Source organism: Polyodon spathula, chromosome 1 (genome assembly GCF_017654505.1).
Source record: "Polyodon spathula isolate WHYD16114869_AA chromosome 1, ASM1765450v1, whole genome shotgun sequence".
NCBI classification, from domain to species: domain Eukaryota; kingdom Metazoa; phylum Chordata; class Actinopteri; order Acipenseriformes; family Polyodontidae; genus Polyodon; species Polyodon spathula.
The window spans coordinates 8950847-8966086 of record NC_054534.1 but is presented as its reverse complement, the minus strand read 5'-3'; the positions used below and the strand labels follow the sequence as shown (position 1 = coordinate 8966086).

At 37.4% G+C, this 15240-nt stretch overlaps 1 protein-coding gene across 3 annotated transcripts in view; it reads left to right on the top strand.

Annotated features, from left to right (window-relative positions):
* LOC121313616 (AP-3 complex subunit beta-1-like) overlaps nucleotides 1-13322 on the top strand; it is a 113588-nt gene extending 100266 nt beyond the window's left edge. For 2 of the 3 annotated variants that reach the window (XM_041246365.1, XM_041246357.1), the window contains exon 24: nucleotides 9873-13321. In XM_041246365.1, coding sequence (XP_041102299.1) covers nucleotides 9873-10026 — 154 coding nt within the window. In that variant the 3' untranslated portion in view covers nucleotides 10027-13321. Of the gene's footprint in view, nucleotides 1-9872 lie in introns of all 3 variants that reach the window. The other variant, XM_041246350.1, reaches the window with a different exon arrangement.
* Nucleotides 13323-15240: the final 1918 nt, after the last annotated feature.

The following is a 15240-nucleotide window of genomic DNA, read 5'->3' as shown; positions in this document are numbered from 1 at the left end:
ATGGCGCACAGTATGTTTGGATATTATATTGTGCCAATACTTTTGTCTGCATCCTGTATCTCGTGATTCTGTTGTATGATTTTAATTTGCAGAGACGTTTAGAAAGCATGATAGAGTATATGGTAATAATATAGTGTGGTCCTTCTTGCTATCTCCTGAAGAGCTATCCATTTGCTGTTACGTCTGTGATTTATGACTTGCGGTAATTTGCAAGAGCAGTGCCCTCGTTAACCAGCGTACAGTACACAAATGAAACATTTGAGCCAAGGCTCAGTCATTTTTATAATAGGAAATAGTTCATGTTTTTGTTAATTCCTTTTTTTTTTCTGGAGACAACACCTTTAAAATGTACGGTGGCAGCATTCATGCCGAGGTAGCCCAGCATTAGTAGTGCATGTTTTAACTGGACACAGTATATACTAATACAAAATATCTGTTATTCTACAATGGTGGTTAAGGCAGTCTCAATTTATTCAACTTGGCGTCTATTAACTGCTAATTAACAATAGGCCTATTATTGGTAACGCAAGGTCTGTTTCTTTCATTGCAGACGATTCTCAGATTGTTCACTTAGTTTTTGCATACACCTCTGTAAAATGTAAAAACTGCCAAAACCCCTGATCAACTGTTATTGTAGCCCAATAAAATGAAAACACAGTGCTATGCTAAACGGTAGGATGGTACACCCTTTTAACATTTTACATTGTTTAAACATTTTGCTGCATCTCTCATTAAAAAAAGAATATTTTTGTAATTGAAATTGTAGAGAGCCTTAAGGTATGCCATAAACAAATTGCTATATTAAAAATGTTCTGTAAACCCGTGGCGTATGATATACTCCAATAGGCTTTGAATGCTACATGTGCTGGTCTTTATTGGGTTAAGGTGGTTGTGATGGAGGATTCTGCAGCTCAGTACCCTATTCTGTAGCTAATTAGAAATTACTAGAGCTTGTTGTTGAGGGAGTGCAGAAACATCTACAATGTGGCCACTAGGAGGCAGCACTGCTTTTGCTATTCGGCTCGACCTAAATTGAGCCTTAAAAAATGATTGGTTAAAAGAAAGTGGTAATAAATCAGAAGAACAGGAACACAATGTACATTTGGTCTGACATTTCTTAATCTAAAACAAACCCTAAAATGATATACTCTAAAAGTGAATTTATTTTCGATTTGTTTTTTTAGTTGTTGTTTTTTTTTCTTTGTGCATTTATAAAGCTGTTGGTCCTGGTTCCAGATTTACACAGACTGCCTTGACAGCATGCTTTAATCTTCCTAGTCAAGCTGTTTTTTGTTGTAAGAATTATGAAATATTACAAGGAAAGGTTCAGTTATGGTTATTCTTGCATACAAGCCTTCTAAAATGTTGAGGGTCTTCTTTTTAAATCTTGGATATTTTCAAGTGTTTTATCTCTCTGGCAAACCTGCACATGCTTGACTAACTTGTTTTTTCTTACATAAAAGAACAAGTGTGTAGCACATTTAATATATGAGTTTATAATGTTCTTCTACATGGACTTACTGCCTGGGAAAGAGTTCAAATCCTCAATGAGCGTTCCTGGTTAAGTACATTGAAATACATACACGAGTAGTTATTTGCCTAATGTTATTCCGTTATATTTAAGTAACATTTGCTTCAACAAGTGACACATCTGCTATTAAATGACTGTTCTCTTTCAAAGTAAATTGGTTGTTACCTGCACAGTTGCCCATCTGTGACAAACCTGTGCTAGTGAGTCTGTTTGTGTGAAGCCTGCCCTCCTTTCCAGCAGGGCTATGTGCATTCTCTGTGTGGCCTCATTACACATTTGTCAACTTTAGGCTAATTATTTCTGTACAGCTAGGGCAGGGTGCTGCATCCTCCGATCGTCTTTCTTGCTAATAGGATTGTATGTGCTTCAGCTGACAGTAATTGAAGATTTCATGTCGAAAGAGTGTTAGCCTGAGTGGGCCTTTGTCACGACTGCTGGTACCCGTTAAAACACAAAGTAAAAGCATCAAACTAGGATTAGCTGAATTAAAGGAAGACCAGAGGCAATACCAAGTCCTTAGACTAAGTTACTAAGTTCCTTTAGGGGTAATTCCACCTATAATCTAGCTAGTTGCAAAGTGTAATGTGTTTTTATACTTGAATTGCCACATTGTACAAGTTTGGTTTTAGTTTTTCTAAACTGATGATTAATTTATCTTCCTCTTTTGAAATCAGTGTTCTATAGAATCTGTATAGATGCATACTAACGCTTTGGTTGGATAGGTGACCTTTTAGAATTACTAGACCAAATGCTAGTTAATCTAGTATGCCATCTGCCTTACCTGAAAGATTAAAATAAATTCAACTCTGACATGCCAATGATTAAATTGGATTACTTTACCTTAAATTATGTGTTTGTTAACTTTTTTCAATTTATTCCAATATTGACATTTTGAAAACCTCCTTTTTATGGGCAAAAACAAAACACAGAAGGGACTTTATTTATTTATTACACAAATGATATGGAAACTCTTTGATAGAAGCAGACGTGTTCTGACCTGAAGGAAAGGACGCTTGTCACAAAAAGAACATGTCACTCCTTTATGAACTATAGTAATTAATAATAATAATAGTAATTGAAGCGTATGGAGACTTTTTTAATGTGGTTGACTGAAACTAAACTGTTAATAAAGAAAAAAACTTACATTCTAACCTTAAGCAGAATGTACAATTTGGCTGAATGACTGCTGGACCAGTTTGTTACGAATGACTGCTGAACTGGGAATCCTAGGGTCTGCTGGACCAGTTTGTTATGAATGACTGCTGAACTGGGAATCCTAGGGTCTGCTGGACCAGTTTGTTACGAATGACTGCTGAACTGGGAATCCTAGGGTCTGGTGGACCAGTTTGTTACGAATGACTGCTGAACTGGGAATCCTAGGGTCTGCTGGACCAGTTTGTTATGAATGACTGCTGAACTGGGAATCCTAGGGTCTGCTGGACCAGTTTGTTATGAATGACTTCTGAACTGGGAATCCTAGGGTCTGGTGGACCAGTTTGTTACGTGCACCATCTGCAACAAATGATAATATAACAAAGTGGCTATTGGTGGAATATTATATTTAATCCCACACTTGTTAAAGTATGTGTCAGCTGTGAAACATGAAGCTTATCGTTTGTTTTTTATTATTGCCATTTCTTTGGAGTCGGGAATAGGTACACCTAGACAAATACAGACGAATAATCCTGAAGTTGCAGCTCTATGCTTGTAATGTTAACATTGAAAACGATTTATATATATCCTCATCATAGGATGAAAAATAGATCGAAATATTGCTCTGACATCCATACTCTCGGTCAATAGTCTCTGCCTGTCATATGATTGGTTGACATTACTGTCAGTCCCACCCCTTTTCAAAGGAATGCCTTTCTCCCCGGTGCAAGAGAAAATGGCTGAACGCCGATGCTATGAGTTAACAGAAAATTAATTACAAAACATACTAAAAAAGAAAGATCCTCCAAATACTAAAATGGTGATAAAACATCACGGTTTTCGTACTTTCTGAAATTCAAACAAATTCAACTTGACTAAAACAAATATGACAGGCAGGATACAAACTGGATTATGCAGCAGTTGGCAAACCAGACAGAGAAAAATGTTGCTAACTGTGCGTTATGAACTTCAAAAACATGTTCTGTTATTTATTTACTTATGCTATATTTAAACAAAATATATTGTTGTTGTTGTTTATTATTTATTTATTTATTAATTAACAGATGCCCTTACCCAGGGTGACCTTACAGTTGTATACAAAAAACACATATCAAGAATTACAATAAAGAGCAAGATACAAAATATAATGTCTTCAGTCCTAATAAGAGCAAATATAAAACACATTACGATTTGATATTGCAGGAATTCAAGAGCAGATAAGTGTTTAGAGTTACATGAGGGTTAGATACGAGTGCAGGTGAAATACAAGATACTACAGATTGGATTAAGTGCAGGATTAAATACAGTAAAATAGGGAGCTATAAGGCAGACTGCTATATATAGTCGTATTTACTATCCAAACGCCGCACTTTTGACTGATTCATATATTAAGTATGTATTGCAGACTCAGCCATGGTAGAAAATGAAATGCCCCTCGGGAAGACTTGTGGGCATTATAGCCCCCTGTCGGTAACAGTAGTCTTCCCTCAGGTCAATCATTTTCTACTATAGCCCTCCTCTCCATATTTACTATGTATTTCACACGCTGGGGAATTCTGCAACAAAATTGCATAAATTCTATGGAAATTCTGTGGCAGAAAAAGCTAATTCTGTTGCATCTCTGCAGTGGTTTTACACATAAGATAACCTCAAGATTTATATACTTTACATATCAAAGTGTCATGTAACAAATTGGAATTCTTTTTGTGATAGTATTTCCAATGTTCAGAGAGTGTACATCAATTTATACTTCAAGTGTAATGAAACAAATGTGAAAAAGTCAGCATGGTAAAACTCACTTTATTCTTCATAAGATTCACATAAAAGCAGCATCCATTAGTAAAACTGTAAACCCATCACACTAAACAAACCCAAATTCTTACAGTGAAACATTCTCAACTTGAAAACTTATTGAGACGATTTGTATCAATTAACTTAGGCAATGTGATCCTTTAATGAAATCAAATTGTGGCTGAAAGGAAGCATTAAAAAAGTTGGCAACAATAGTTAACCCTATCAGCTCTTTATTCTGCTCCGTCATCTTTATATATATATATATAAATTTGTGTGTGCTGGGACAAGCATGGGGTTTTCATTTTTGGATATTCGCTCATATTTTAAATATTTGTTTGGATATTCATTCGTTTTCAAAAAGTAATAAGCCATTATATTGCTCAAAACGTAGGTAGAGACAGCATAGCAGGGGGCATGGCCCCTGTGCGTGTGCCATTTATTTAACACTAAGACGTAACACATTAATATATATAAAATCTCTCCCAGGAGTAAAGAATACATTGTCTCGCAACTTCTGGTGAGGTGGTAAATTTTAGTTTTGTCATGGCTAGTGAATACGAACATCTGATTTTTGTATCCAAGTACATGTCAAAAAAAATATTTGTTTGAATATATGCATTCTGATGTACTACAGCAGAAGCCTGGTTCATCCAGCTTTAGGGTTTCCACTTCAGCACTTTTATAAGTTGAATACTTTTCATTACATAAGCAATAAGATGCGATCTTCTCTATAAAATGTGTACAAAACAGCATGTTTAAAACTGTATGCTTGTATATGAATAAACAGAGAACAAGAGTGTGAAAAAATGTTGTTGTTGTTGTTGTTATTATTATTAATATTATTATTATTATTATTAGTAGTGCACAGTTGTTGAAAATGCTTCTGTGTAACTAAACTAAGGACAAAGATCCGAAAAAGAGATTTTGCAGTTGTAATAATAATAATAATGAGTCTTTTCCTCGGTAATTGATTTGAATATTTCCAGATATCGAGCAGTTATTAAAAATGCTTCCGGGAAAGTTGCCTTTTGATTGGACAGCAGAAGCAGTGTGCTCTTCGGAAGAGCTTGATGAAGATGGAAATTAACGTTTCCTGCTGCCGACAACCACATTTTGTGTTGCTCTTTGTTGACTGTCCAGTCATTTGTAAGGCTACTTTCACATTGATGACCAGTCACAGACATTATTTCCATGCTTTGCAAACCAGAGTTGGACAATAACTGGATTGTTGTGGACCTAATTGAATGATTTGTGTAGTAGTGCTGATGGTAGGTTTTTCAGTTTGCCCGACAGTACTGCTCTCTACACTACTTACAGCTACTGTAATTATCTCAGAGGTGCTCCTATTTTCTGGGATGTTTTGATTTAGCCGTTCCTCAGTTGACATCTTATTAAAAAGGGTTGAAATTTACTTTAAATGACATTTTGTTACCAGCTGATGGAGTGACCGTGTTTGATTTGTTTTTGTGATGCGGTTACAAAGCTTTTAAGGGTGTACATCAGGGATTATATCCCTCTATCTCAACCATATTTAAAATGTGTGGAATCTTTTCATTGAAGTATATTGATAAATAAATGCAAATACCTATTTTTCCTGTTTTTTTTTTTTTTTTTTTTTATTAATGACTTGGAACACATAATAGTGCCAGCATCTGCACAACATAGTTAGTGTTTGGAGATATTGCTAAGTGCGCATATACTGTTTCTCACCAATGAGTTTTGTGCTGTGTGAATTAGCGGGGGAAAAAATGGGAGAGCAGGTTAGGTGTAAAAAGTGCACTTGAGTATTATTATGGTACAATGTGAAAAATGACTGGTTTGAAGCTGCCTATTCAGTAATTATCTAATGCCCACCAGTTTTAAACAGCAAAGAGCCAAAAAACCAAGCCCCAAGGCTATGAATCATGGCAGCATCCCAGTACAAATGTGACATGGATACGGTACTAGACTACCAAGGTCATGTTTTGTTGTGTAAAATAACAGCTGTGGGCTGCTGTAAGTGTAAGATAAGTAACGGGTTAAGGAAATTAATCTATTAACAATCCCGGCAAAATGAGGGTGAGAGTCCATTGAGGTGAAAAGGATGAAGATGGGCTTTTCATATACTGTGCATTTGCTAGTAACCAGAAATAGTCATATAAATAGCTGGTTAGCATTATCAGTTTGGTGGCTCTTCGGTTCATTGATTCACCTATTTTCATTTTCATCTACAGTATTTAATTTGTGTGATCATTGTTTGATCCTGTTGAGAGGAATTTTAAGAGCAGCTATTTTTTTCCCATGTTCTGCATTATATATATATATAGAAGTACATGCAAATAAATGTTCAAGGTCAATAATAAACTGATTTAATAGAAATGCAGGCATTTGATTCTCTCTAAATAAACCTTATACATCTGTGTAGCATTTTTGCATTGAGATATATGAGATTATATATGAGGGGGCAGCTGGCTCTTTGAGCTAAAATTATATATATATATATATATATATATATATATATATATATATATATATATATATATATATATATATATATATATATATATATATATAATCAAACTCATACAGGGTTTTCTGTATGATTCTGTAACACAAATCCGTTTCTTCAGGACTCATGATGAATGGGGATATCAAGCCATTCTGGGCGCTGCTGTGTAAAGCCTCCAGGCATTGCTATTGTGTGTTGATTTGTAGATGGTCATAATTTGTCCCTTTTGGTTGATACCTGCTGAGTTAAGTGGTGTAGGTAAGAGTTGGAGGGTTAATATAACTGCCTGTGCTAACCCATATAAATGAAGGTTTTTCACAGCTTATAATAGGTTGATTAAATAAACAAAAACAACAACAAAAAATCAACCTACACAAGTTCACATAGAATATTTTGGTTTGTCTGTGTGTAATAAATACTTTCTTGTGTGTTAGTTATTTAAATACATATTGTTCACGCAGATTGAGAGCCTTGACAGTTAACAAATCCGAGGATTAATACAATTATTTGTTGTGACATTTAAATTGTACATCTAAATCTGTATTATTTTTGAAAACATGTTGTACACATGTATTTGTTTAAAATGTTCTGTTTCTTTATAATATTACGTGAAGGCAGTCATATTGTTCTGTGTTGAATGAGATTTTGATCTTAGAAATTGTTACAAAAACTGTTTTGCAGAAAGACAACACCACTTCCCTTGGGTACAGTACAGCACAGTGTGAGTGTTAAAGTTTGCATGTTTAATTAGCCTAGTATGAACTGTGTTCTGTATAATCTCTAGTGGTTTTGTAGAAGCATTTGCTCAAACAATTTATTTTATTTTGTTTTGTTCCTTTAACAATTTAGCTAATTGGTTGTAAGTTAAAAAGTACATTTTCATACATTGAATAAATGCTGTACCGGGATTTCCCCAATCTGTGTTTCGTTAATAAATTGTACTTACAATTAAAGAAGCAACAGAACCCTAATGTGATTTTTAAACTGAAACTTTGTTAATTCAAGTGGAGCTACACTGACACGTTCTGAACACTTTCATTTAGCTGACACTTAAAACATTTTATGTTGTTATACTTTAACACAATTATTTTATTAATGACCTTTCGTGCATATTCATTGTTCAAGCAGTGGACACAAAGTGATCCAAACAAGTGCCTTCATGTACCTTTGAGTAACACAGTAGAAGATGGTGATGTAATTAAAAGAAGAAAAAAAAGAAATTACTCCTCATTTTAAGAGAATCTGTTTCCTGCTTAAGTGGCTAATATTTTAATTAAGTCTGAAGTGAAGTTTTTGGAGTATCTTGTGATAAACTCCCTCTTTTATGTTGATGGTAATTAAGCAGGTCCCTGAGGGGCCCCCGGGAGGCGCTGTGCATGATCGCTGCTAATTGTTAGACACGAGACACTGACCAGTTGGTCTGCTCTTGGATAGTCGACAGCATGCTGACAGCCCAGCAGTGTTTTAAGATGGGCTATTGTGAGCTTTTGTCAGGGCTAACTGGGGCCCATTGTGGCCAAAGATGTTGTGCAAATTGAGGCAGATGGCACCGATTCAGACGCGTGGCATTCAGAAGAGAGGGAGGAGGAACGGCTGTGCAAAGAGGGGGTCGCTGGAGGCAGGGACCCGCACTACGCTGGTTAGTGTTTTCAATGGGCCATGTGCGACAACCGAGTAACAAAACGGTGAGAATCCCCCCTGCCTCTGTGAGAAATGAAGGGGGTAGGGGTGGGGGTGGGAGCTGTCTTTTTCGCTCTCTGTCTTCCTCTTAAACTAGCCCTCACACACACACACACACACACACACTCACTCACTCACTCACTCACTCACTCATACACCACACCCATCTTCCCTCTGGGGTCCTGCTTTTAGATGCAGAAAAAATTAACAGGATTTTCAAAAGTTCATTGTGTTCCAAATGGCTTTTCAGTCAATTGCAATGCTAAAGAGACGTTTGTTTAATCTTAATACCATGTAATTAGAGGACTGAGTGTGTTTGGGAATTTGGTTGTTTTGGGGGCTCCGTGTGTGTGGCAAAGGGGAATAGGAATGGAGTAACTTGTTTTAAGCAAGTAATGTTTGTTTTCTTTTTTGTTTTGTATTTATTTTATACTGGCTTTAGAGCAGCTCAGTTTACATTGCTTATTAATGCTATTCATTGTATGGAGATCAGTGTAGGACACAATGCTTTTCACTTGAATATTGCTCATACATGCTATACATGCTATATATATATATATATAAAATTCGTAATAACCCTTAATGAAGCACTTTTTTTTTTTTTTATTGATTACATTTTTCCGCAAAAGAACCTTGCAACTGTCATACAGGATCAGTGGGCTACTTTAGATTAACATCATTTATATGGAGCGCATTTGTAATAAAAATTGAAACTTTTCTTTTTATTCATGGTAAAAGGTGTCAGGGATGGAACTTTTTTTTTTTTAAATACAAAAATATACCCCACATTGACACAAAGAATCCCGGAATCCTGTCTGCAGTAAAATGGACTGATGACTGTATGATACCAAAAGACATTAAGATATCACAAGGAAAGCATGGCTGTAATCCATGTTCTTTAATATTTAATAAAATGTTCTAATAAAGACCAAAGAAAGTTGAAAGAAGACCACTTCAGCTGTTGTAAATGTTGTGTTTTGTAGTCAACAAGGTTTTTTCATTGTCTAGTATGTGTCATTTGTTGTGTTGTTGGCTTTAACCCAGTATCATTTTTGGTGTAAAGGGAAGGTAGGCAGCAGGAGCTCTTGGCCGAAGCTTTTATATGCAGATTTCAATGTATAATTACTGTTACAGTGGTTCACAATCCACAATAGATGGGAGGGGACGGACATGCCAAGCTGTTTGCCAGCGCTGTGACTGTTGATCTAAAGCGCGCTCTGTTTCCAGGTTTGCTGCGAAGACTGTGAAAGCTGCGGACCTGGTGCTGGTTACAGTGGAGCTGAAGGAAGCCTCCACAGCTCAGCTCCTCATCAACACTGAAAAGACTGTGATTGGCTCGATGCTGCAGCGGGAGCTCAAGGCTGTCCTGTCCCAGGGGTAACGCACCTGCATCTGGACTTCACAATCTGGCACACAGCAAAGTACCATCTGGTGGGGGGAATAAAAAATAAATAAATAACATTGATTCTCTACAAGCCCCCCCCCCCCCCCCCCCCCCCCCTGCCGCACCCCATGCTTTGACTTGCTCAGTGCAGCTGGGTATACCTTGCTATCATTCATTTAAATTCTTCTGTTTCTTATTCTCATAAGGTCTGATGCCATTGTGCCTATTTCTTTTTTGTGTTTCCTCAGTCACACATTCACATTGAGGAATAAAACAAGTTTGATTTTGATTACAGCTTTAGAGTACTGTACTGTACTTGTAAGCAACACTCTCTGTATCTCTCACATGCCACACTGTGTATTGGAGGTTTGTTAGTTGAAAATTATTACACCAGAAAAACAAATAACGCAGGCCAGCCGAGATATCGTAGGGAAAATATACAAGACTTTTAAAACTATTTTATATGAAATGATTCCCCTCAATAGAATGAATACACACACAGAGACAAGTGCGATACACATTCAGTACATATAAGATAGTTTGTTGGTTCAGTTATCATTAGCTGTTTTGGTAGAGTTTGCGTCAGTTTTCCTTATTTTCTTCAGAAGATACAGTAGTACTTGTGTTAGTGAACAGACTAACCCCTCCATCTCCGTTTTACCAAGCTTTGAATGAAGAAATACAGTACAAGTGCCTTCAAAGCTGAACATAAATGCTGTTTTGTTACTTGTCTTAATTACCATAACAAAAGGATGCCAGTATTTCCTGATCAGTACACAATGTGCGTACAGCATGTTAAATGAGTCAAAATATTAAAACTGGAAAATAAAAGAAATGTGGCTGAAAATGCTGAATTATTATTATTATTATTATTATTATTATTATGATGATGATGATGATATATCTAAGCTCCTGTTCAAGAGAGGTAGAAATGGGTGCTTTTGGTTTCTGGAAATATTCTTGTTGGTTCAGTGTCTTGTTATAAGAGCATCATGGTGGTGTGAAGAGCACAGGTGTTGTTCTTAGCCTCCCTACAGTGATTGATGCTCACTAAACTTCTATCTATTCTACACCAACTGCAGTAAACTTAACTCTTCTTTTTTATAGACAGCTTTCTCTAACATTCAGGAATACTGTCATTAAGTGACAAAAAGTATTTTTGACGAAATGTTCAGTAGAAAGGCTAGGGTCCGAAGGGCGTGCAGGTTTAAGTGTGAAGTCCCTGATTGAACCCCTAAGTTGCCACTGTCTACTTGTTGCCAATTAACCATCCACATGTCATCCACAACCCATGCAGTGTTGAAGCATTCATGATGTCCGGCGCAGTGGTCAGTACCTGCTGGATAATTGGCAGTGAAGTGTCCTGAGCCAAAAGCCATGGCACTTAGCAGAAGACAAGGTCAGTTACGCACAGGTGATGATCGCTGCAGAGGAGCTTCATGCTACCATTTTCCCTTTTAATGCATTTTTAAAATGTGTTTATAGGTTATATTTGGAACACAGTCTCTCTTTTGCTTTTTGTCACTGTTAAAAGCAAGAGTAAAGTCCCGTTAGCATTTGAAGGGCATCTACCTTGGGGATAGGGTCCTGTGGAACCTGGTAGGCTGAGAAGATATATACGGTTTTTGTTTTTATATTTTGCTTTTTGTATGCTGTAATTTAAAATAATTTTAAATTCAATCCCCCAGTTGTAGCAGCAGTTAACACTATACACAAAGCATTGATGTAGTGTAGAGGAATTGCCAATAAGTCCAGCAGAAGGAGCAGCACAGCCCCATTGCTGAAATAAATGAGCTCTTCCTGAGCAGGTTGGTTTGATCCATAGGTAAATCAGTCCTAACAGTTTGACTACAAAGTACACCAGGATTCCTCACAGTACAGGTAAATGCATGGACAGATGATCAAAAATTAAAATCCAGATTGTTCAATTAGTTCATTTCATTCGAAGAGTTTAAAAAAAAAAAAAAAAAAAAAAAAATGAAGGTGGCGCAGTGAATATTTCCTCCATGCAATAGCTGTTTTCCAGCTGTCAATTCCTTAAGACATTTTTCTGTTTTGAAGTTGAAGTCAAACTGTCTGCTTTTGCAAAACGTTAAAACAATTCAGGCTGTAAAATGTAAGTGGGTATGTAATGTATTTATTGGTTACTATTTGAAAATATATCTGCATCTGTGTATCTGTATCTCTTTTTAATACCTTCAAAATCAAGTGCCTCGTGTTTTCCAGTTGAGATCAGAAGTGTGCTATGCTGGTTGTGTGCTGTTGAATCTCCCAAGAGTGGTGCAGTAAACAAAATGTTAGTGATCTGAATGAATCCATTGGCAATCAATTACTCATCCGGTCAACAGAATTCTTCAGCATTGTCACGAGCCGGTAAGCATGTATATTATGAGCACACAACTACAGATCCTCTAGCCCTTCATTTTAAAGCACTGTGCATTCAGAATTCCGTGGTTCAGATCTTATTGTGGGCCTGTTTATCAAGACTGACACTTCTGGTTCATTCCTGCGTGCATCTCTACTATGGTCTATTGGGAAACCATGCACCACATGTATAAAACACTGCCATGCTGGTGTAAGCATCGCATTAATGTGGATTTACTTTTGCACTAATACTTCCTGACTGTGGTCCTACCTGCCACCATTGTGTATGAATCTGTGCCTTTTTAAATGTCTTTTTGTTAAATAATTAATAAAAGCATACTCAGAATAAACAACTACGATTCTAGCCTGTTTAGTCAAGCGAGTTAAAACAATTATTAGCATACATTGTAACATCACAGCTTAAGAGGAACAAGCATGGGTTTGTGCCTTAGAGGTTGTCATGTATTGTCACCTATGATTTTTTTTCTTTCTTTTAAATAACATTAACTCCTGTTTTTCCACCCAACTCCAGTTTCCAATGTCAAGCAACTTGCCAATGTAGTTGAGTCATCACTAGGTAGATTTACTTCAATAGCAGTTTAGTCATTTGAACCTCCTTGTTTAAATGATTAGCTTATACTGTAATTTGTAAAATATTGCACACGTAACAAACGATTGGGCAACTAAAGATTGGACTTGGCACAGCTTGTGTCCAGGTCTCTTATTGATCTAAGGTTACAGTACCCTTCACAGACATGCCTTGCTGTCTAAAGCCCTACATGAAGACACCAGAAGAAACTCATCATCCCACTGCCTCAAGGGTTATTACACAGGATTGCTGTGTGGACATTTTATTAGGCCTGTCTTGGTGATTATGATTCAAAAATTGCAATTGCTTACTTTAATCTCTGGGAATTTCATGCAATGGGCAGCACTGGTTTATCTTGTTCTATGGTCCTGTTTGTTCAAGAAATAAACAGTCAGTTTAAAAAGGGATTACAATTGATATTATGTCTATTTATTTATTTTAAAATTTAGGTGACTAATATTTTTATTTTCCCCCAATTTGGAATGTCCAATTGTGTTTTTTCTCCTCACCGCAGTGAGTCCCCACACAGCACAGACATTCAGAGGGCCTTTGAGCATCCTCCTCACTTTTACGCCTAGCAATCCAGAGCAGAGGTGGGCGGACTACTGATCCCGGAGAACAGAGATCAGCCCTGCTTTTTATTCACTCTGAATTTGCTCGGTGTCTGGCCAGTTGGGTTTGCTGTCCCTGTCGGTTTCACATCCCCCACCCCGAGAGCGTTGGAGCCAATGTGATGCCCCCTTTGAGTCCCCAGCAAAGTTCAGCATCTTTGCACAGCCTGGATGCAAACCAGTGCCGTCCAAGCTGTGTGACTCATCCTGTGCTCTCAGCTGGATGAGCCACTTGGGGTCCCCCCCTGATATTATGCCTTTTAAACCTTTGCTGGGGTTTATATAACAGTGAGGTATCCAGCAGGAAAGCAGTGAATGTGTGTGTTCCAAATTCAAATTCTTGCTGCTCTGCTTTTAGAAGAGCTTTGCACCAGCTCACCAGCATATTCCGGAATTTTCTGCAGCAATGATTTTTCCCCGGGCTGCCATCAATGTACTTTGCATAGATTTTGTTTTTAATTGTTGTTTGTTTCCTCCACCTCCTTGTTGGTATCCTTTTCGGCAATCATTTGGTAATTAAGATTCTGAACAGAACTGTGTTTGGTGTGCCCCTGTGAAGTCCTCACGTCTGGGACTTCAGTACAGCAGCACACAGCTGCTGTGGTTGATTCACAGTGCTGTGGCTGTGGCTGGTAATAAATAAATCCTCTTATGTAGTTGTTATGAACACCTGTTAGATCATCTGTCAGCAGTGCACTGTTCACATTTATCACGGTGCGCTAGTTATTTTACCTCAATCCATTTGCAGCTGACTCGGCCTCCATCGCTGGATTACTATTACCACACCATAATCGCTCGCTTCCCCTCGCTGTTACAACTTGCAGATAAAAGATTTTGCTACTTTGACAAAATTTAATAAATAAAGGTGCAGTTGAGTGCAGTAAAAGTTTATTTTTGTCATCATTTGTCACAGCTGTATTCTATAAATCAAACTGAATAGCACTCTCACTGTCTCCAGCAGTGCTGTCAGTGTAGACAGGGAAAGGGTCTGCTTTTCCGTTTGGACAAGATGACATGACTTTCAGACCAAACTGCTTCATGGCTTTTCATTCCTTTTACTTGTCTTGCTATTTTATAAAAGAAGGATGGTGTCTAGCCACTATGGCAACAGCAAAAAAATATAACGTGCATGTAACATTGTACTGAAAGAAATCTTTCTCCACACCACCACGTATTTTAAAACACCCACTCAGTGCTTGGAAAGGCTTACAAGAAAAACGTTTTGTTAACTATTGGTATTATTAAATGATAGCCAGACAGGCTGCTTGCAAGGGAATGTTCGATGGTAAAGAAATAGTAATGCCTGTGTTTCTTTTAAATGCATTACTCCCTAGTCTTGCAGGCAGTCTACGATTTCTGTGGGCATGCATTCTGAAGGCAGCTTGTTGGAAGTCATTTCAAACAGTGTTACAAGTGTAAACAAAATGCATCTGGGGCGAGCTAGCATCATCACTAAAGCTAATTATTGAGGTTTTCTTCCAAAATGTCAAGGTGTTTTGAACAGACTGGTAATACCGTAATGAAGTACCCCAGCGAGGAAAGCCGGCAGCTACTTTCCCTGCTAGTATCTAAAACCATTTGAGGAGGAGAGCCAGCAGCTACATCCCCTGCTAGTATCTAAAACCATTTGAGGAGGAGAGCCAGCAG